This window comes from Marmota flaviventris, chromosome 7, assembly GCF_047511675.1.
Source record: "Marmota flaviventris isolate mMarFla1 chromosome 7, mMarFla1.hap1, whole genome shotgun sequence".
Lineage (NCBI taxonomy): Eukaryota > Metazoa > Chordata > Mammalia > Rodentia > Sciuridae > Marmota > Marmota flaviventris.
The window spans coordinates 37143678-37169004 of NC_092504.1; the positions used below are offsets into that span (position 1 = coordinate 37143678).

General features: G+C 33.1%; 1 protein-coding gene across 2 annotated transcripts in view; it reads right to left on the reverse strand.

The window, feature by feature from the left end:
* Nucleotides 1–25327, reverse strand: part of Gabra2 (gamma-aminobutyric acid type A receptor subunit alpha2) — a 134985-nt gene that overhangs the window by 42258 nt on the left and 67400 nt on the right. For both annotated transcript variants that reach the window (XM_071614789.1, XM_027937463.1), the window contains exons 4-7: nt 18823–19043; nt 16778–16860; nt 12164–12307; nt 10974–11126 (exon numbers count right to left, since the gene is read on the reverse strand). In XM_071614789.1, the coding sequence (XP_071470890.1) occupies nt 10974–11126; nt 12164–12307; nt 16778–16860; nt 18823–19043 (601 nt within the window). The remainder of the gene's footprint in view (nt 1–10973; nt 11127–12163; nt 12308–16777; nt 16861–18822; nt 19044–25327) is intronic.

Genomic DNA, 25327 nt, shown 5'->3' on the forward strand with positions numbered 1-25327 from the left:
AATCATGCTTAAACAGGGCATGTTGAAGGCAGCCTCCAATTCTGCTTTCCTTTAGAACAGTACTTTACTTCCACTTTCATATCGACAATCCACACTGGCTCAAGGAATAACCTGTGACTCAAGCCATGCTAACAAATGTGTAACTGGCTAGGCACTAGCATGTGAACCATGTCTAACCAATAAAATTCATTTATGGGATTTCACCACAATATAAACATCTAAGATGTTCTTTCTTGCTGATGCTTATACATACAAGTTCATGATTAATAGCAATTAAGTTAACAGGCATTAGACAATTTGACTTGGATTTCATTTCAACTTTCAACTCAGGAAGCTTTTATTAAAACTGAACAAGTACTGGTATATTTTGCTTAGATAATAAAATGTCAAAGATTTAAAAATTCTCTCAAGCAAAACCACTGATAATATGATGTTAATGAAGCTGTATTTCTGCCCAAAGCTATCCTCTTCAGAGGTTCATAGAATTCCTAGCTCCTGAAATTGGCCACCTTGCAATGTGATTATAACTATTCAAACTGAAACAAGATTTGACCATCCTTTACCTGTGTAATGAAAAAAGAAAGAATTATGTATCCAATAAGAAACAATCAAAATAACAACAAATACTTACATAGTACTTCCTCTGTGGACCAAATTTGTACTAAGTGCTCAATTTGTGCATGAACCTGAGTGCATACACAAAATTCTCTAAAGTGCCTAATGAGGAAGATATTATATTAACTCAGAATTATGGAAGATGAAACTAAGGCACAGGTTAAGAAATTTACTAGAAATCACAGTTTCATAATTTTAAAAAAAAGCCAGGATTTGAACTAAGATACTCTGGCTCTAGAATTTGTACTCTAAATCTGTTCATAGCTTACATAGCAACAACCATTTTCTTTATTGTGTCAGAAACCACAAGCTACCAATGTAATATGAGCTGAACCCAAAATACCATAACACTGAAATTACTCAAGTTGGCAATTGTTCAGACCCTCTGGTGATAAGATTGTTAGACCACTGTATTGGGAAGGATTCAGGAAATGCTCATTATATGACAAACAGAAAACTATAGGTTTTCTACCTTTCTTTACTTCTTCCTGTTTCTTGGAATATGAATCTAATGACTGGACTACTATCAGACTTTTTGGTCTATGAAGCAAAATCACAAGCTAAGGACATCAAAGAGAAAAAAATGGATACTAAGTGCCTAATGGCTACTTGCTTATGGATTCCTTTTACCTAGGAGTATATTCAAGCCAGTGTATTTGTGTTCTCTAATATAAAAAGTCAAATTGAATCAGGAAAATCTGTGGAACTCAGAAGAAAAAAAATCATCAATCCAAACACATTCACTTTGGGGTTTTAATTATTCCAAAATTTATATAAGACATGCTGCTAGTGTCTTCACATATGCCTTGAACTTTGTACGCAATAAACCATTTGAACTCCCTGTTCTTTTTCACCAAACGCCTACACCCTAACGGATGTCTGTTATTTGATTTTAGTTTTATTGGAAAAAATATTATCTGCTATACACTGACTATAATAGTGAGTCAAAAATACAGGGAAAAATTCATGTATACTTATTCAACAATAAAAAATGATTTGGCTTCATATATAGAGACAGTAATTTTCGTAAATTCTTCACAATTATTTCTAATTTATAGGAAGTTCTGAAGAATGTCAAACAACTGAAAGGACCAGAAGCCACAATTTCTTAAAATCAGCTGTACCTCAAAATGAGATTTGTATATTGTGAATGTGTTATTTACTCTCTCCAGCCTTGAAAGCACAACACCCAAAGAATAAGATAAAAGTATTCCCAAGTGCTTTCTTACATTGGCAGCAGAAAGCAAATACCTCATCATGAAGGGAGCTGTGTTTGTTTTCTGTTCAAGGATGTTTGCAAGCCTCGAGAACAGTGCTGACAAATAGATGCTCAGTAAGTATTTGCCAGCGTGGAATGAATAGGGAATAGTCACTGAGAGGAAGTCAAAGGAGGCTTTTATCATTGCAAGATGCAAGGACAGTCTCTTTGAATTAATATCTTTGAAATACATCAGGCTGGGTCAGCATAACCACAAAATAAATACAATATACAAAAAATGAATAGAAAAAAATCCAATATAATGGAGCAAATTCTATCATCTCAAGGGATATACACACATTCAAGTTTCAACTTCTTCGCCTAATCTCGTTTACTCTATTTTCTTATTCTATTCACATCATGAAGGCCAGAAAGACCTCAAAAGTTGAAAATTCAACATCAGTCTCTCAGAGTATACTAATTTCTTCACAGTAGTAATTTTTTTTGTTTTGTTTTGTTTCGTTTTTCTGTATTTTGTTTTGTCTACCACATGAATGGATTACCCAAAGCCTTGGACCAGGGGAAGGCCAGATATTGTAGCCATCTTTCACCAGGGAAAGAGGCTGTAAATGTGCCTCCGAATTTAATGTGATAAATTTCAAGAGAGCAGAAACTTTGACTAGGTAACTCCTGGGCATCATGCAGATGATGTTCATGCACACAACGAAGCAGAAAACAGTGAAGGGTGTTTGAGTGTGTACAATAAGGAAGTTGGATAACTTATAGGTCCCATTTCAGGCAGGTCTTAGCCTTTTTGTCTTTTGGTAGTTCCAACCCACACAAATATACCAATATTCAAGCAGAGTTAAATTTATAACAAGCTTTACACGGAGCAACTTGTACAGGTTATATATCACGTTTCCATTACCTAACCATCTCAATTTACTTGAAAGGAGGACTTTCCATTTCTTAAACCTACATCGTAAATAGTGCATATAAAGTTTGTGCATGCAAATATTGGCCTGGATTCTTAATTTTACATTATATTTATCACCAATCTCTAAAATTATTTGTAAATATATTGTAGTTAAATGTGGCGGTAGCCTCGATACTAACACTTTTTGCTGATTCAAAGTTAAATATTTATTTATCTATTTATCTCTCCTCTGTATTTGAGTAGGTAGAATCTTCTATTGGCTTCTTTGAAAATATGCATCTATGAAGTTATGCTATGATTATCTTTTTTTAAGCATAGTAACCATTTTATTTTTTTAAGCATTACAATTCTTATAACACATATAGGGCACAATTTTTCATATCTCTGTATATAAAGTATGTTCATGCCAATTTATGCCTTTGTGCAGTACTTTGTTGTTTTTTTTTGCATTACAATTCTTAATACACATATATACCACAAATTTTCGTATCTCTGTTTGTATATAAAGTATGTTGACACCCAATTCAAATCTTCATATATGTACTTTGTATAATGATGTCCATCACATTCTACCCTCTTGCTGTTCCCCTGCCTCCTCCCTTTTCCTCCCACCCCTCTTTCCTATCTGTTAGAGTCTGTAAACAAGTCAGGATGGCGCCTGGCAAAATGCCAGAGGGAGTGGTTTGTGAAGTAACACCAGCGAGCTATTAAGTGTGGAGATTTCTTATTGGTTGACTGATGTATCTAGTTTATGCTAATTAGATAAGCTGTGTGGAATGTATAAATACTGCTCCTGTCCTGCAATAAACAGCTCCCACTCCTGCTGTATCAACATACACAAGTTGTTTGTCACCCCCACCCCCACCCCCGGTTATTCTGCTGTAGCCATACTCCGTACTCCGGCAGCTATCTAGAATTCATCTATTTCTCCCATGCTCTCCCTCTCCTACCCCACTATGATTCAATCTCCTTATATCAGAGAAAACATTCGGCATTTGTTTTATCTTGATGCAATATTTCATTTTCCTTATAACTTTTATTGAATGAAGAGTGAATTATTTTATCTAGCTTGTTATACATTTACATGTTAGTCTTTCTGCAATATCACTTATGCCCCAGTAATTTCCTGCTTTTCATTACTACATAATTATTCTCTAAATGTTTTTCCTGTCTTATTTTTGCTCTGAAAATCATGATGTCTTATTTTTCAAGTAATCTGAAAAGTTTCTGTTGTTTTGGTTACATCAACTTTTGTCTTTGAGTAAATAATTTGCAAAATATGATGGAAGATTCCACATAGTCTTAATTCTGAAAAAAAAAAAAACAATGATATGGGGCTGGGGTTGTAGTCAGTGGTAGAATATTTGCCTAGCGCATGTGAGGTGCTGGTTTGGATCCTCAGCACTACATAAAGATCAATAAACAAAATAAAAGATATGTGTTTACCTATAATTAAAAAAGTTTTAAAAATCAATGATATGAAAATCCAACACTATTTTTTCTTTAAACTCATGACTTTTCACAATTACTTAACTGCAAAGAAATTCACATAACATACAATTAACCATTTAAAAGTATATAATTCAATGGCATTGAATGCACTCACAATGATCTGACACCATCATCTCTCCAGTTTCAAAATATTTTTAATCACCCCAGAGGAACACATTTCTCCAATAAATTAGCATTCTCTGTTGTAGAACACCCATCCACTGGCCTCCAGTAAACCATTTTCTGTTTCTATGCATTTACCTATTATGGATAATTCATTTTTTAAAAAAGGAACAATGCAGCATTTATTGGCTGGCTCCTTTCATTTGGCATAAAGTTCTCAAGTTTTTTCATAAAATTCCATGAGTCAGTACTTTAATTTTTTTATGGATAAATTATATTCCAGTAGGGTTCTACACTACATTTTATGTATTCATTCACCTGATGATACAGATTTGAGATATTTATACCTTCTGACTAGAAATGGTATTGGTATAAGCATCTAGTTACATATTTCAGTGTGAACATATATTTTCATTACTTTTGGAGACATACCAGGAGGTGGAATTTAATGAATCATATGGTTATTTTTTTGTTTAACTTTGTGAGGAACTCACCAACTGTTCCAAATTCCCACCAGCAACATATAAAGGTTGCTATATCTTTCTATCCTGCAATACTTATTGTTTTCCATGCCAAAAAATATTATTGCAGTCACTCTAGTATAAAATATATTTCACTGTGGTTTGAATTTGCATTTCCTTAAAGACCAATGACATTGTACATGGTTTTACATGCTTGCTATTTGTATTTTTGGTGGGAATGTAAAGGTGATTCATGCTAATTGTTCTGCAAATATTTGATAGAATTCACTACAGAAGGCTTTTAGTCCTAGACTTGCTGGGAGGTTTTTAATTACTCATTAAATCTCTTCATTATCATAAGTGTATTGATGATCTATTTCTTTTTCCCAACAGGATTACTAATTTTTATTTTTCTAGGGATGTTTCCATTTCTTCAAGATTATCTAATTTGTTGGTACACAGTTGTCATATTATTTTCTGTAAAGTTGTTAGTAAAGTGTTCACTGATTTCAGTTTTTGAGTTTTTCCATTTTTTTCTTAGTGTAGCTGAAGGTTTGTTAATTTTGCTAATATTTTCAGAGAACCAACTTTTGGATCTGTTTACTCTCACTGTTGTTTTTCCATTTTCTATTTTATTTGTTTCTGCTCTAATCATTATTTCTTTTGCTCTGCTGGATTTATGTTTAGTTTGTTTTTATTTTTTCTATTTTCTTAAAGTGTAAAGATAAGTTATTGATTTGAGGTCTTCTTTTTTTAATGTAGGTACTTATTACTATAAATTTTCCTCAGAGTACTGCTTTCACTGAATTCCACAAGTTTTGGTATGTTGTGTTTTTATTTTCATTTATCTCAAGGTAACTTCTGATTTCCTAATTGACTGATTATTTCACTAATTGATTAAGTGTGTTTTTGGATTTCCACACATTGGTGAATGTTCCAGTTTTCATTCTGTTATTGATTACTACAGTCATTGCAATGTGTTGAGAGAAGAGACCTTATGTAATTTCAATCTTTTTCAGCTTATTGAAAATTATTTTATAGCTTTAAATATGGTCTCTCCAGGAAAATATTCCACATGCACTATGTAACCAATTTTGTTGTGTTGTGATTTCTTTTCATTTCTTTTATTTCACTGCATTTTCAGTGTGTGTTTGTTATTTTTATGGTTTGCATATAAGGTGTCCTCCAAAAGCTCTTAGGTTAATGCAGGAAGTGATTTGATTAGATTATGAGAGCTGAACCAAATCAGTGGATAAATCCATTTGATGGTTTAATATTTTGAATAGATTACTAGGTGACAACTGTGATAACAATAGTTAGAGGAAATGTGTCCCTGGGGGTATCCTTGGGGATTATATCTTTTATCTTCAGGTTCTCCTGCTCTCTGCTTCCTGCTTTCCCTGAACTGACACCTTTCCTCTGCCATGCCCTTTCTCCATAATGTCCTGCCTCTTCTAACATCCAGAGCAATAGAATCAGCTGTCCTTGGACTGAACCTCTGAAACCATGAGTCCCAAATTAAGCATTTCTTCCTCTAACTGTTCTTGTAGGGTATTTTGACCATACTAATAAAAGTTGACCAACAGGCATTTTTCACTATGCCCATATTAATTTTCTATAATTGTGTCATCTCTTTGTTAAATTTCTTTGTTCACATCTCCTACATGTTCTATTAGTTCTTCTAACATGACTTCTTACAGATACAGTCTATATACTTTTATATGTTTATCTGACTTTGTTCCGCTTTGTTGTATACAAAACAGTAGAAACATTTGTTTATGCTTAGAGTTGAACGTATTCTTATTTTCTGATACTATTTCTTTAGTAAATTTAACATTGAGGAGTTGTCCATTGCCACACATAACTTAATTTCTCCTCTGTTCAGTTATATGTTATGCATTCATCGTATATTTTAAAGCATTTATGTTGTTCCAAGCTCTACGGTAATAACTGTATGTAGAAACTCTCTGAAGAGCAGGACATGTTTGTAAACAGAATAAATGTAATAAAATGTGATCAGTGCCACAATATTAACATGTAAAGCACCACAAGAGAAAGATGGAGCTTTTTAGAACTTTTTGGCACATTGATGGGTGCAAACATCAATGTATTAATATATCATACTACTTCATGTTGAAAATTATGTATCCATTCAAATTGAAGGCCATTGTTCTCTTGAAATTTCCTACAAAATCTTACAAGCCCTAAGTTGCATTTCTATAATATAGTGTCCCTATATTGTTTCTTCAATGCACAGCTTTTAAAGAACCATATATATTATGAATATTGTCCTATATAATTAAACTAGTGGTCATTCAAATATCAATCACTTATTCACTGAGCACAAAATATTCAATAAGGCATGTATGTAGAAAGCAACCAACTTATACAAAACACCATGTAAATATTTCAATTTCTCTATAATGAACTAGAATTACTTGATTATAAGTATGTGATATTAGTGCAAAAAATGATTGGCATTGTAGTAATAGGTGTTAATAATCCTAAGTCATATTTTATTTTTCAGATATATTCTGAATTAAATTTCATATTTGAAATATTTCTATTTTCATATATAGGTGAGTACATTTTAAAGGAAATATTGATTTTTTTATTTCATTCTCCATTCTTTCCTCTTGCTCTACTTGTTTACTATATACATGTTGTGTTTGTTTAGTTCTTTCTAAAATTTTTTCCATCAAATCTAATCTGCAAAATGTTCTGCTATAAGGACTGGAGTGTAGCTCAGTGGCAGAATACATACATATCATGTGTGAGATGCTGGGTTTAGTTCCCAGTATTGAAAACACACACACACACACACACACACACACAAAGTTCTGCTATATATATAATGTATAACTTGTTTGCAATTTTAACACGTTATTGCTTGAGATTATTTATAATATAAATCATGTTTATAATTAGTGTTACAGTCTCTAATAAAACGTGTTCCTCTAATAATGTAATAATGTAAGGTGTTTTTCCAAGATTAAGAAATATCTGTGTGTTTGTTAAATAGTCAGGCCAAGATTTGTAAAGAGGAAAGCATTAACACTGCCCATATGGGACCCATTATTCTAGGGATTGGGAGGCACAGTTCCTCCTTGATGTCCACCCAACCTGATCCCAAGCATTTTCTTTAGCTAATTGCTAAGCTGAAATTCCTCCTCCTCCCATATCTTCAAACTTTTTCTTCCTAACTCCTCCCCCTTAAAAGAGAGTCAAGAGGGTAACATAATGTAGTTGAAGAAACATAAGCTATGGAATAAGTTTCTGCTTCCAGTACTTGGGGAAGATACTTCAAATTTTAAAGACTCAGTCTTCTCTCTAAAAGGGAGATGTTAAATTCTACTTCAAGATCAACATAAGAAGTAAAGAAGTATGTAACATGCCTAGCATTTAGTTTGGCATAAAGTATTGCCTTGCTTTTCAAATTTCCATATTAATAATGTTATATTCATGATAATTATGGTTTAATAATAACAACTCACTTGTCTATTTTGATACCTTAACCTTTCTCCTCTTCAAATTTTCATGTGTATTAAGCTCCTTCTTTTTCTAATTCTCATTCCCATTTTAATCTGCTTTTAGTTCAGAGCAACTTTTCTCATTTAATTCATTAATATCAGTAAGCTTCTACTACTCAAATTTCTTTAATGCAGTTTGTACTTATTTGTATTGATATAATACCATACATCTAAAATGGCCATGTGTGTGTACATGTATTTGATATTTCAATTTTATTGTCTTCTGACTTCCTAATTTTCTAATCATTCCAGCTTTCTTAAATTTTCTAAATCCTGCCATTTTAATATTTTTAAGGATGCTGTCCTCTCATTTCTCATTCAACCACCTAATTAATCTGGGAGACAAGTTCTAGATCTGTAACTTCTTTCAGCTCGTAGCTAATGAATACCGTGATTTTCAACAGCCCCTACTATTCATCTATGCTCCATATACTTATTTCTATTGGTCTACTAGACATCAAATTGATATTACAAAGAACTTCAAAGTACACATAATTCAAACTATATTAATTTTCCCTATTTCTCATTTTTTCTTTAGTTTTTTTAATGGCAACATTATTCACTTAAAATGGCCAAGAAAAAACTGAAAAAATATTCTAAAATATTATTTTTTTTTGTAGTTGCTATATATTTCACCAAATCTATTGGTTCTCTTCCCTAGCCTCCTTTCATCCAATCCCCCTTCCTTTGTTGCTCTGTCTTCTGGGGAGTAACAATTATGTCTCATCTGGACTATGTCAGTAGTCACCTAACCTTGCAATCTGCCTTTGGTTACTTCCATATTCTAACTCATCTTCCCGAAAGATGCCATATCTTCCTAAAGTACAAATAGGATCATACTAATGGCTAGAAGAATATCTTTATTTTGTCAACATAGATAAGATCTCCAGAATGAGTTCTACTGTATAGCACAATGCCTATAGCTAACAATATTTAATAGTATATTTAAAATTTGCCAGGTGTGTAAACTTATGTCATGTGTCCTTAAGCGCCCAACATGCATGCACATACACACACATGCACACACACCAACAGTAATAAAGGAGGTAAGAATAAACTTTGGTAAGTTATAGATACATCTATGGCCTTGATGGTGGTGATGGTTTCATGAGTGTGTATTAATTCCCAGTCTCATTGAGTTGTATATATTATCTATGCATACCTTTGTACATGTCAATCATAATTCAATGAAGTAGGTAGAAAAAAAGAATAGCTTACAATTGTATGATACTTACTAAATGAAAAACATTGTTTTGAGAGCTTTACTGATACAGTCTCAAAACACTGTGATGGTTTGTATATCCTAAAAGATAAAAGCACATTCTGTTAATAGGGCCTATTGGGCCACTCTCCTGTAGGTCTCAAACTAGCTTTCTCTCGGCACCTTCACTGACACAGAAGTAGCTCACAGTCACTGAATATGCCATGTTCTTACATCCCACAATGTCACTTCACCTCTACCCTTTTTATTGATTGATTGATTGATTGATTGCGATACTGAGGATTAGATCCAGGGCCTTATGCATGCAAGGCAAGTGCTCTACCAACTGAGCTATATCCCCAGCCACAACACCTCTACTCTTTCTGGCAAGAATTCTTGACCATATTATCTGCTTGGAAAACTCCTATCCATCCTTTAAGACTTAGCTTAGATATTCATTCAGCCAATTACTCAATTAGTTCTCCTAGGGAGGATACATGTCACCATTTTCTATAAAGATTTGTACATGCTTCTTATATAATGATTTTACTTTATATTGTCATTGCCCTTTTTCCACTTATTCTGCTGCCATCCAGTATACTAAGCTCTTTGAATGTAAATCTATATTTAATCTGTACTTGGACCTCTAAACCCTGGTACAATATCTAACAAAATAAATTCTCAATAAAACTTTTCCAAATAAATGAGAGGACCAAATATATGATGGTTTTCTGCTTGGTTATAAATACGCTTAGTATAATTCTTATGTCCCCAAAATAGGAAGCAAATTCCTCTATAGGTTTTAATCAAGAAAGTGAATTTTGATATTAAACACACTAATATAATGAAAAACACCTCGCTCTCTCTCTTATTTAAAATACAGAGATAATATTTTTTCATTTCACAAAAACATAAAAAGCATAGAAATATACTATTCCAGACTCTAAATTTGAAATCCCTTCTGTCTGGTTTCAATCAAGAAGATCAGACACAGTAATAGAAATAAATGAAGTCTCCCTCCATCCCTTCTCTAATGGGAAATACTAATATCGTCTTTTTTCATCTAAAAACAAAAGAAAAACAAACAAAGGATTTGTAGAAATATGGTACTCTTAGGCTCTGAATTAAAACCTCTGAGAATATTCTTATACTAACACGGAGACAAATGTTAACAAATAATGATTTAAAAGAAAAACTACTGAATGTATTTCTGAGGTATTAGAGTACAGCTTATAGGCTTATTAACAGTTGACACTGACTGTTTTTTACCTCTGATCCTCGTCTTCAATGTGAAATCAATACAGCCTGCCTCATGTTTCACAAAGTATTGGTGTGAGAAGCAAGAAGGAGAACATTTTGGGGAGTACGCTTTGAAACATAATGTACTGTACTATGACGTGTGTAGCTATTCACTCACCAAACACAGTTCTTGCAGGCACAGATTCTCTGTTAAGCCAGAATGACACTTGGGAGAGAATGACAGTCATGATGCAAGGCAAATAGGTCTGAATCACAAAATACCCAATTTTTCTTTTCAAGTGGAAATGAGCTGTCATTACAGTATATTCACCTGGAAGAAAAATTTAAGTAGCTTAAGGAACTGTAATAGTCAATAGTTGGAACATTTTGAAAATGGAAAAGATGTTAGAAAGAATAGTCCCTGATTAAAAAATAAAATGAACACATACATATCATGAAAACTATACCAAACTTGAAATCCCTCATTAGCACTGCAAGAGCATTTAAGACAAATTTCATAGTTATCAAAAAACTTGCATTGCATGTTTTTTCTTTGGGTCATGCCTACTGACCATCAGGATTCAGAATTGAAAAGGCTCTCTGCTGGTGGATTATCTTACTTGCTCAGGTTTCTTATTATCACTGGTACTCACTTCCAGCTTCTGCTATAATAGATCTAATTTGGTCCTCCCTGGCTCTTCAAAGTGTTGATCTCTGGCCTCATACCTAAGACTAGTCTTCTGGCCCAGATTCCCACTGCCAACCCCACCACCGGTTCTGGATTTCTCTGTGCTGTGTGTCTGCTCCAATTTGCTTCAGTCAGTTCTATGTGATCTTTGTATCTACCTTCCCTTCTTCTCGGGGTTTTAATTATTGCCAGATGTAAGCTAATTAGTCCAAACAGCTGCTATTTTCTTAGATGAGGGTGGCCCTTAGAGAGAGAATGAGCTTTTCCACACAGGCCAGTAGTAATTATCCATAAATCAAGAGTTGAATAATCATAAATTATCCAGAACAGAAGGAAAAGAATCAGAAAAGAAGGGAAGTTGTCATCACAGATGTGGAGACAAATGTTAAAATTGATCTGAAAAGACAGGCACTTTTTGAATATGTAGTATATTTTAGGCCAGTGTCTCTGAAACTTTAATGCACACATGAATCTCCTTGGAATCTAGTGAAAATACAGGTCCTAATGTAGAAAGAGCTGTAGCCTAAGATTCTGAATGTCTAAAAAGCTTCTAAGCCGCCTGAGCTGATAGTTCATGGACCTCAAGAACGAAAGTTTTTAAGTAATCTGACCCATTTCCTATAACTTTAACCTATTAATTTTTGCAGGCATTAGTTTTTCTTTAGACTCATTTTACTAACCTGTACTGGATTTAATTGTCTCCTTTCCAATTGATTGGCCCAGCAGATCATATTGATTTAATCTGGAGCCATCAGGAGCAACCTGTACTGAGTCAGATGCATTGTAAGTCCAAATATAAGTGACCTCTGAAGTTGTATATGCATCTGTTGGAAATCAGAAAAAAAAATCTTAAACACTTTAATAAGAACCACCAAAAGAATGATCAAAGGTTGTATATTTCATAGAATTACTTTTTATTAAAATAATATTTAAAGAGGTCACATTTCATGGCAAAAATAGGTCCTTGAAGTTTATGATTTTCATATGAAATGTATGAAGCAGACCAACATAACAATCATGAGAACCTGAGATTAATATCATTGCAACCATTGTGAGAGCTGAAGAGCAAACTTCTCTGCAAAAATCACCAGGCTCTTAGATGGTTATATTGTTGCCCTTAGTCCCAGGGATTCAGATGAAGACACTGTATTAAAGAAATCTACTGGAGTAGAAATAGCAACCATTTAGGAAATGAAAATCATAATCCAAAATTATGCTGTCTTCTGAACATAAAAGCAACTTAGTTAAGTCAAATGACTTAGCAATCAAATTAAAATGCATTGCAGGAATGGTGTGACTCTACATCATGTACAACCAGAGAAATGGAAAGTTGTGCTCTATTTGTGTAAAAAAAAATATTACAATGCATTTCATTAGAAGACTGAGAACTAATTGCAAGACATGTAAAGTAAATCAGAACACTATATAGTTCAAACATCGGCAAACTCTTTTAAAAACATTTATTTTTAAATTAATTAATACACACAAATGTCACTAGACTACAATTTTATAGCATACCATTTAACTTATGAATTCAGAGAAAGAGATAAAACAGAGACAAGGTAGGCCTATATGATTTCTTAGGCCTAGGATGCAGAACTTGCCGAAGTGAGATGACTCTAGAGCTGGAGTACAGGTGAGAGAGCTGGTCTTAGCCTTCTGCACTGGCATTTCCTCACTCATGTGTGTTCTGTTAGAGAACAGCTGACCTCTCCTTGCAGGCAGTTTCTCAACAATTGAAAAACCATAATTTCTGCTCTAACAATGACTTTGGGAAGAACTTCTATGAATTTTGCTCATGTAAATGCTTAGAAATATTAGTTACTTCTGGTTCTTGAACAAAATTCAGCATCACAGTCAAATTTTTAGCTGGGGAGGAAAAGGACCAGTTGTCTTGGGCAATACCTCTGCCTCCAGCCTGCCAGGACACTGACAACCTCATTTCTTTGCCAGGTATAAGTTACTTCCCTTAATACCACTGGGCTGGGGTGGTCCTGGTGCTGAACGTTATTCGAGGTCCATAATGGCAAATGAATTTCAATTTAAGCATAAGTAATAATACAGTGAATGTTTATGAGTTTGTGTCTTATTTGTTATGCTGCCTTTTCATGACATTTTTCAATATTCTCTGGTTTTCTGAATGTTGTTTCTAAATGTTAATATAAGCAAAATACTGTTTTCATTATACATTCATTCATCTACATCCACAATTAAATTATGTGAAAATGTTTCAAATAGGATTATAATAAATAAAGATATATATTTCTGCATTTTTAACACAGATAAATATGTAATATTGTAGATGAATTAATTCTTGTTATTTTAAAGTCTAAATTTCTTAATAATTAATTTCAATTAATTAATCACTGATGATTTTACTGATAAAAAATCACATAATAACTTAGTTTTGCAGTAAGTAGCCCATTTGAAGATCATAATGTGGCTTGTTATTTTTCTTCCATAAATACACATTATTGTCCCTCTCTTCAAAATAATTTCAAATATCACAAAATCAACAGATTAAGAAGATACATTGCCTTTATCACTTATATATTAGAGAATCATATTCTGTAGTTGAAATCTTAATAAATTATGAAGTCTTTAAAAGTAAATACAATTGTATAACTTTTGAATTTTAGGGTTACTTTTGTATATATAAGAGAAACAAAAGCCTATAAATGTGATTTCATTCCTAAAAATTTGTGAGACACTCATGAGCAGAGATTCTGATTCATGTCTATAAATAGATTATAGCTTGTTAATGTTAGATTAATTTTGACTAAAATTAATATTTTAATTATGTTATAAAAGATGCAGATCTCGAGAAGAGCCTGACTCTTTTTCAGAAAATGACTGATCCTGCATCTATTTTTTACAAATGAAGTCACTGCATTGCATTAATTCAACAGGAATCTACTGCATTTTATTTTTTAGATTTGGGGTTTGATGACAAAACATGTAATGGAAAGTTGTACAATGCAGACTGAAGAGGCTGTTCTGGTACTCTAACATATACCTAAACTGGGAGGCCAACATGATGCTTCTCAATTAAGCAAAAATGGAGAGAAGGATACTTTGTTTAGCAAAATTCACTATAAATCCCACCACTAACCTAGGCTGCCTGTAAATAATTTTATTTAATTTTGTTTAAAAAATCCATGTTTGAGTCATGTTGGTGCACTATACAAGTGCATACTGACTGTTAATATTTGGTAACCAAGCAAAATACTCCCAAATCACTTTTATCTAGTAAATTTTATCCTAAAAGAGGATTTACAATGCATTTTTGGCTAATACACAGAATAATCCTAGACTTCTGTTCAGGAAGTTTTAAATCCAGGGAAACAAAGAAGAATACAAAGATGTGAGACAACAGGTATAAAACAAGCACAACTGAATTTAAAATTGTACACATGTAGAAAAGATGCTTCTTTTATTTGAGGACAACAACAAAGTCCCAGAAATTCAATCATTTTTGTAGGTGGGAAGGACTTGTAAGTAAGCATGGAATCAATGTCTAGGGGGAAAGTCATAGCTGCTTCTGCCAAATTTTGCTGTGTCAACATGTTAAGGTTTGGCTTGGCTAGTTGGTCTATTATTCCACACTGGTGTCCATACTTTTAATACCTATGGATCAAAAATCTACCATAGAAAGATAAATAAGAGAATATGCAAATTTTTATTCAACATGTCAGCATATAAATGTGAAGAAAACAAAATGAATAATAACTATTTAAATAGGCAATGCTTAACAAAACTTTTGTGCATTGACCATAGACTTTCTGGATACAGAAAACTATAATCTTAAGCATGCAATATTCCACTACTCTGTATCTGCAATGTATCATATTTTTAAAGTTCACATAAAATATTTTTGAGCAAATTTATCTCCTTTTAAGTACTGAGACATCACATCATTTATATTTGATGTCAAAATTCCAATACTTATCGACTGAAACATGCCTTTCCTTATATCATTACAGGCTCTTGGATAAATTCTTTCTTTGGTATGAAGGCTTTTCAAATTTCTGTTTAATGTCTCTTATGCAATGCAGATGAGTTATTCTCCTCTGCATCTGCTGTGGTTTTCTCAGCATCATGTTTACATTGTATAACATGATTGACTATCTTAAATAAAGTTGGAAGAAATGCCAGTGTTGAAGTGATGGTTTCCATGACAATAAAGAAATGCTTGTAGTCTGACAAAGAGGAGATTCTCAAAGAAAATTGAGAACAGACACCTTTTGTAAAAATGTTCAGAACAAACAAGACTGAACTTCTCACTCCATGAAACTATGGTCTTCAAAATTATTAGGAGGTTTTGCATTCATTTTAGCCATTATTCTTCCCCCTTTTTTTAACTGGCCACTGTCAGTGAGGAGAAGGTACACTCTTTGGTCATACAAAGTTTTAGTCAGGTGAGAGAATTGTCTTTTTGTATTCAGCAGAGAAAAAAAAAGAGCCTAAAAGTGTTTAAAATGAATGGACAAAGATGGGGGTTCCAGAAAAAGTACAGCTTCTAAAAAGATCAGAGAAGAGGACGTGCTCACACAAGGGAGAAGCTGCTTAGCTGGGTTCATGAGTTTAATTTGAATCTGCCTGGAGTGTCATGTGAGCCTAGGAGGAGGATTTGACCTTCCCCCTTTTCCATTATTCCTGGAGTGTGCATGCTTCAGCTTGACATACAAGATATAACCCAGGGACCTAAAGAATAGCCAAAGGCACAGAGCCTTTTTTGAAATGTTCTAAGTACAGAAGGTGCCTGTGTAGCAATCCATCTACATTATCTTTACATTTATTTTAAGGAAAAATAACCCTTCCATTATTTAGACAGTAAAAGACAATTACACAGACCCTGTTCCTGTGACTGTCCTTTGCAGCAGGCTGATGACAAATAAATAGAATCTATCTTTCGCAATTCATTCTTAGTTGATGAAAAAAAGACATTTATTTTGCATTTTTTAAAAAAATATTCTAGCACTGGAAAATAAATTAACTACAGCCCTCACCTTAAAGGAGCTCCCGGTCTAATTTTACACAGGTAAAAGACACACGATGTTCCTTATCAGCATTAAAAGAAGTGACCATTTAAGCACCACGATTAAAATTATTGAGAGTACCAAGGGCTAGCCAATTAGTTCTTCAAGGGGAACCAGCATGTCTTTTATTACAGCATCTTATTGGGCAAATAGTGAGCATTTCTTAACGTGAGAGGAAACTACACAACTCAGCAGCACTGCTGACTATTACTGATATTATTGACCCAAAGCATATCTTTTCATCCTTGTACTTACAGCTGCCAAATTTCAGAGGGCATGAATGAGCATCCATTGGAAAATCCTCCAAGTGCATTGGACATTCAGCTTGAACTGTAAGCCTAAAAGTTAAAATTCCACTCTTTGTTTAAGTAAATTGGCAAGTCAAGAAAAATCACTCGAAAAGTCACTGTTGTCAATAGAGTTAATGATGAGGTAGGACTTTCATTACAGCATCATGTTAGGCTACTTCACATTTAAATACATTTTTTTTCTTTCACATTTAGGAGTTCCCTCAGAAGACACTGGCATATACAAAATATGAACAAAATAACAATATTGGTTATTAAAGTCATACTTTTCATTGTCACTTTCTACCCAGTAGTTTGTTATGAAGCAAAGAAATTCTATATGCATTTTTGAAAGGCTGTTTCCCCATTAACTTTACTATTAATATTCAAAATCTTAAAAATATTTAAAACACCATCATAAGATGAATGCCATTTTTCCCATCATCTCATCAACAACTGTGCAGCAAATATAAGAGCTCAATATTGGTTGAGAGGAACTCCCTTCCAAATATGCCAATTGTGAATGAGTATCATGCTGTACATAGATATAAAGATGTAATATATATATATATATATATATATATATATAAATATCTCCTAGGATATCTTGTTGATACTAAATCTATGTCTATATTATGCTCACAGACTGTGAAAGTTAAATATATTTTTCTATATCTAAATATAATAAAGATCATGATAAAGAATAATTGTAGGAATTTTTTTTTTATAAAGAAAGCTTTCGATTACTCCATTGCACAGAAAGGTAAAATGAGTAAAGTAAGCTCTAAAAGGAACTCAAAGAATGATCTGTTTTAATTGGGCAGAGCAAATGTGACCAACGATTTATACATGATATATATTTCTAAGAGAGTACTTAAATACAGCCCCATGCAATATTTTGTAAACTTTTATATGTTCTGTGCATATATCTTGCTTAAATACCAAATTTCTAATCATTACTTTAATCCATAAGAATGAGTAACCAAATTGTAAAGTCAGCAGGAGTACTGCATCTGAAGATAATTGTAGATTCAGTGAGAGAGGCAGAAAGAATAGCCAACAGTTCCATTCTAGGTAATGGCCATCTAGTAATGAGTCCTCAGGAGTGGTTTCTTTCCAGATCAGAAATAGTACAGGGCTGCATTATTGCCCTTCTTAAATAACTTTCACGACTGAAATTGAGCACTTGCTTTGCATATGAAATGAGAAACTCAACAAATGATGGAACACAAACATCTGCATACACAATGTTAACAATTATCCAGTCTTTAAATCTTTAAACATTAACTTTTCATTCTGCATCATTTTACTTGTTACTTTTTTTTTCCTTTCATAATACATCTGACTCATTTAAAATATCCATGAGAATAGTTAAAATGGAATAGTTTTAAGAATACAACTGTATATCTTTTGATAATTTCATTAAAGTTGAACCATATGAAATTGATGCTGTATGACATGTTTTGATTATAAAATGGCAATTTCACATGGTCCAATCTAGTATATATGCTTATGGTATTCAATATACTTATAAGCCTTAGTAATCAAAAACTCTCAAATATTTTTTCCTAGGGAAACTTCATAAGGGGGACCAAAATATTAAACTAAGTAAAATGATGCTTGAAAAATCACTTAAACTTGATGGAATATAAATATGGGATAGCTGATGGAATAAGAAAATGAAATTACATACTCATATAAACAAAATTAAAGTCAAGGTATTAAAACCATACTTGGTTAAAATGCAGTGTTGAAGAATTAATAACCAAAAAATAAACCCTCAATAACTAAGGTAGTCTTAAGCTTGAAAATATTGTGATTAAAATTGAATTTGTAAATACTATTTTTTTTGCATTTTTTACATATCCAACCATGTACAAAGCATATTATGGTTACTTCAATAATCTGTTAGGAAAATGTTCAACTTTTGCTAATATCTGACAACTGCATTGCCTAGGGGTTTGATGTATAGACTTCTCAGTATTATATGTCACATCAAGCCTAGAAACATACCTCATTGTGTACAGTAGAGTCCCGTCATCTTGGATTCGAAGCAGTTTATTTGGCATTGTCATATTATGAGCTACTGACTTTTTGCCATTGTGAAAGAAGGTATCTGGAGTCCAAATTTTGCTAGCCATTAAATTGTTAAGTCGAAGGATATTCATAGGTCCTTTAAATTTCAACCGTTCATCTTTCCATTTTTGTCGAAAGAAAACATCTATAGTGTATTCCTGAAATACAAAATACCATTCTTTGAAGACAACAAAATTTTAGATATAACAGGACCCTACAAAATTCCAACCAAAATAATGTTCTAAATAGTTCACAGAGAGCTATGGTGAGAGAAGTAAATTTTACCTCCAAAGGATTACACCTTTAGCTTGTCAATAAATGTTGCCAGTTAGAATGGGATAGAATATATGTATTTATATACTTAGCTACATAGTCATTTGAAAAGAAAAGAAGAAATTGACTGTGTCTGGCCTCTTTCAATTGAACAACTTCTCAGACAAACTGCTTTACTGCGTCTAATAGTTTAAAACTTCTTGAAGAAGGCATATGCTCGGACAGGGTCTGGGTAGGATGTTTTCATTAGATTAGCCCAAGAAAAAATGAGCAGGTAGACTTCTAGGAGAAAAAATTAATAAATAAGAAGAAAGGAGGAAGGGGGAGAAAGAGAAAGGAAAAGAAATGACTTTTAAGCATACTGTCAGAACTGTGTGAGTCATCATTTCCTGTTGCCAAAGAAACTGTAGAATAGCATATTTCATTTGTAATAAAATACAGTGGGATATCATATTGTTAACAAGAATGTGATAGGGAATGATTTCAATAAAGTTTATTTGTGAAATTAGTTTTAACACAAGTACTTTACAAGTTATTGGACCCCGAAATATGAATATTTTGTAGTAGATATTCTCAGGTTAAAATGTACTTTCAAATATTCATTGAGACTAACTAGTGATCAATTTCTCTATTATCATCCCCTAGTCCTTTAATTTAGATGAACCTCTCTCTCTCTTCCTCTTTTCTTTCCTATTACTATCTTTTCCTCCCACTTTCTTAAGAGAATGTATGTATGATAGATGAAATACACAATTCACAATTGTGGTTGACACTAACAATCTATTGGATGTTAAAATTTTTGCCAATGTATGTTTGTACATTTACATTTTAAATAATTAAAATGTTCAATTATACACCTGAGATTGGAAATTCCCAAACTATCCTTTGAGCACAAAACCAGTTATCACATATTTGGAAATAAATATCCTAGCAATTGAGAATTTCACTTAACTGATTTTTTTAAAAGACAGATTAAAAGAGCCATATGATGAAAACATCATATCAGTTACAGAAATTTGAATCAGGTGATGATTTTCAATGATTCATCAAAATTTGAATGGGTGATGATAAAAGCAAAGTATCAACCACAGATAATGAGTAGGAGATGAACAGTGCACTCTCTGGGCTATGCCCTTAATCCTGAAGGAAAATTTAATAATCTAATCTATCCTCTCTTCATGGTATGCTTATTTACTTTTTAATTTTTAATTCCATTTAAATGGAAGCAAAAGACGAAGAAAAAGATGAAAAGATAATGCTTTGTACTAGAAGTTTTCATTCAAGTATTTCTTTTCAACAGTGGTCCCTCAAATTTTAGCCTAAACTAAATAAAAGTGGTGTTATTTTTTCCAGGAAAGCTGAAGATGTTTTAAAACTATTTATAAAACCTGAAATTCAATTTTTCTACTTCTGTAAAAGTAGAGTAAGTTTTATCTGTTTCTGAAGCTACTGATGTGGCAATCATTTCCGGGAGATCTACCACATAGGACATTCTTGAAGTTTTCAAACAAAAAAGTTTCAGGCGATCTTTTTCTAAAACTTGTTTTCAGGAGCAATATCTATCTTTGAATCCTCACAATGTCCCACGTGAGCCCTGTCAATCTATTGATGTGATCAGTACCTTTTAATTACACTCCCACTAGGCAAACTCATGTTACCCTTTGGCCAACTTTAGCAGTCCTCCCTGCTTGTCATTCCTTCAATACAGCAAGCCCTCCACCTGCCTGCACCAGGAACTCTACTCACAACCACACCCCCATTGCTTCACCTGGAGTCAGTGGTGGGGGGTGGACTTTGCATATATATATAATATATTATATAAATATATGTAATATATATATATATATATATATATATATATATATATATATATATATATATATATATAAAATATATATTTAACAGCAGAATGCATTACAATTCTTATTTACATATATAGAGCACAATTTTTCATATCTCTGGTTGTATACATAGTATATTCACACCAATTCGTGTCTTCATACCTGTACTTTGGATACTAATAATCATCACATTCCACCATCTTTAATTACCCCATGCCCCCTCCCTTCCCCTCCAACCCTTGAGAGGGAGTATGGGAGGAAGGGGATTTTGTACTTTTATAAAGCTCTCCCCTACTGTGATGTGGTTTTTATTGCAATTATATATTTGCTCCTCTACTGCCCAACTACCTGGCAAATATTTAAGAAAGGAACACTTCTTTCACTTGTACTCTATTTCATTTCATTTTCAGAAACATAAAAGAACATAAAGATTATTACACAAAGCTTGCAACCATCACCTAATTGAAATATCACAAAGTCTGGAACCCTCCTTCCTCTATTCCTTCCCCCCTACTCCCTGAGGAAAGAATTATCTTGAATTTGGTGTATACCATTCCCATACTTACACTTACAAATTTACAATATAAATAAATGTACTAAGTGTCACATGTAAGCATTTATTAAATGGTATCTTACTGTGTTGATTTTTCTGATATTTGCCATTTTTTGGTACTTTGTTAAGGCTTATTCATTGCAACATATCCAGCCCTTGGCTTCAGTTTCATTGTATATAACATTGTATTGGAAGGCTATCTCACTAGAGAGTTGTGTTTTCCTTGTCTTTCAATATTTCCTCTGTTTCCAGCTTATCACTGTCAAAAGGAATATTGTTGTGAATATTCCCCTTCAACAATTCAACTACAAAGGTAGTAGACTTACTCTAGACCAGAGCAGCAATCTTTTTCCATAAGTAGCTAGTTAATAAATGCTTTGGAATCTGTGGGCCTGTGATCAGTATCACAACTATTCAATTCTGCTATTCTAGTGTGAAAGCAACCAGACAACAGGACCGCAGTGAGTCAGCATGGCCACGTTCCAATAAAACTGTTTAAAAAATAACCAACTGACAAATTCAAGAATGCTGAAGGCTATTGAAAGCTCAGGACTAGAGTTGTGCAGAAGCCAGAATGTAATGAGTTGAGGAACAAACAGGGTGCAAGTGGATGAAGAGTAAAGTACTGTCCTTATTCCTGAATTTGCAAATGCCAGTAAGGAAAATCAGAGTTCAAGCAGCAACAAGGCTGACCACTGTCCTACACTAAATCTACTAGTGGAATTGCTGAAGTTCATTATACATGCACCTTTAAAGTAACTAGATGTTATCAAATTGAAATCCTCAGAGGTAGGTAGATTTATATTTTCACTAACAATGTAAAAGCTTTGTTTCTCTATAACTTGGTATAGATAAAGACTATTTCCACTCAGCCATTATGCTCAGTGTAAAAGTTCCTGGTGTTATCATGTGCTTTTCTCTGCTATGAAATTTAATATACTTTCTTGTTTATTAAAAATTCTACTTTTCTCTTTTATGAATTGTCTGTTCATTTCATTTACTCACTTTCCTTTGAAGGTGTCTGTCTTTTTCTTATAGAGTTAATGAAATACTTTATATATTCCATATATAAACATTTCTGAAGGAACACATAACTCAATATGAATTATCATATCAATATACTAAATATCATAACTGTACTCCTGAATATTTCTTTTAAAGATATAAAAGTTCTTTCTGCTTCTCACATTTAGGCTGTTCCTTCACCTGGATTTACTATGTTTGATGGAAGGTAAAGTTCTAATTTTATTTCTTTTCAAGTGGAAAAATCAGCTTTACCAGCACCATTTATTGGCTAGTCCTTCCTTCCCCAGATATACCATGGTATTTCTATTGTGGATTTAGTGACCATAGAATTATGAATCTGCTTCTGGTTTCTATTTTTTTTTTTACATTTTTTTCTATTCTAAAATCAATGCCAAAATCATGATTACAAAATCATAAAAGTTTGAATTAATAATATTTTCAATATTATTCAGTTGAAGTTATTTAATAATTCCCATATGGCTTTTCTTTTTCTACTCTTGGAGACATTGTGGTGAACTGTGAGGGTTTTTTTTTTTTTTCATTATTTCCAAGTGTATTCCATATTCCCAGGCTATATTTTTTAGTGATGACAATTAAAATGATGGAAATAGAAGAGATAATATTTATATTTTACATAGTTATATGATGAAAATAAATAAGAGAAGGATTCAGGAAAATTAAGGAAGAACAATAAAATGAAACACAGAGCATATACACAAATTACAGGAAACATATTAAATTCAAAGAAAATTTTGGAAGATCATCAATGATGAAGACTACAGAAAGATGATGAAAGCTTAGGACTGGAGACTGTAGAGGCCAGAATACAATGAGTGCAGGAGCAAAGAGAGTACAGGTTGCAGTTGGTAAAGTACTCTCTCCCTTTCCTAAATTTGTAAATCCCAATAAGAGAGATTGGAGAGTTCAAGCACTAAAAATCTAGAAACCAGCTAATATCAGTTAGATGCTGCTGTGTAATAAAAAGAAAATTCAGTAGCTTAAAGTAACAAGTATTCATTATGAGCCCAGAAGTCATGAGGCTAATATTGATAGACCTGACCTGGACTCTGTTTGATCTTGGCTGGATTTGTTCATGCATCTGTGGATTAGAAGGCTATTGGCTGATTTGGGCCACCTGGACAATTCAGCTTGACTCAGTGTTTCTCTTCTCCTCCAGGGACCACTGAACTACCCTGAGCTTGTCTTTCTAATATCAGTGGCAGGAATACAAAAGAGAAAACCCAAATGTACAAGCCAATTTCAGGGCATTGCATGTGAAATATTTCTTACTATCTCATTGGCCAGAGTATCTATCTAACATGTCTGAACTGGTTGACAGATAGTATAGGAGGTGACCCTACCCACAGTGCGAGGCATTACAGAGTACTTATGGTCTGGATATGCAAAATCCCAAAAAGTTCATGTGTTGAAAGGATGGTTATCAATATAGTAAGGTTCAGAGGTGGGACTTTAAGGCAATAATTGGATCACAGGGGTTCTGACTTCATCATGGATCCATCCTCAACCATTTGACAGATTAATCAATCCACTGAGAGCAGGATGGACTACTGCAAAGTGGGATCTAGTTGGAGGAAGTAGATCACTAGGGATGTGCCCTGGAAGGGTTTATCTTATACCTCTCTCACTCCACCCATCTCTCTCCTAAACTGCCATGAGCTGAGAAGTTTATCTTTGCCATGATGTTTTTTGTCATGGAGCCAGTCAAACATGGATTGAACTTCGGAAACCATGAGCCAAAAAAAAAAAAAAAAAGACACCTTTCCTTCCCTGAGTTGTTCTTCTCAGGTATTTCAGTCACAGTGATGAAAAACTGACTAACACAAAAGTTAAATGAAAAAGGTGTAGATAAGGAAAATATGAAGAAACAGAGCCAGAATTCCATGTTGGCAATTTAGCATAGCAGGCCTCTGTTAGAGAAAATTAAGATGTTGGTAGTCTGAGAACCTCTGAAACTTCAATGAAAATCCCATGAGTCTAATAATATGGAGGCAAGCAGTTTATAAATTAGTAAATATAATAAACTACATTATACCAAAATGAAGAGCAAGATTTTATGCAAGAGCAGGATAATCAGTTTAGACCAGTGGTTCACAAAATGGATATGTACACTCATTTAAGTGTAGGAAGAAACAATTCGAATTTTAATTTTTATAAGCATTTTTTTTTCTAAATAGAAGAAGTAAATGAAGCTTTGCAAAATGATAACATACAATATACTATATTTGATAAAACAACATGATATTAGCATTCTCACTCTGTTTACAAGTAAATTCAGGCCATACTTTAAGGAATTCTATGGAATGTGGGGGCAATACTGGAATGATTGAGTCATACTTCATTCATTTGCTCTCAATGGACTGTGACTATGCCCAGTTAGGTGCGTTTATAATACTTGCTTGGGATTAGATTAACTCTAATTAAAATGGGAAAAGGGCTTCAGAACATTACTATGAAGACGCCATGGAATAAAATAATAATTACACAGCATAAGTAGAAAACAAGAGAAAGAGCACATCTATGCCCAATGTGGGTCTTCATTAGCCACATGAAGAATGATAAACTAATCAACACTAGAAATTTCTATAAAACCAAATTTGAAATGACACTATTAAATTAGGGCCTTGCATCTATTATAATACATATAATATTAATTTTAAGTACAGGATAATGATAGTATGTTGTTATTGCAAATAGCAAGGCATTTTCAAAAGCTAAACATACAGAACAT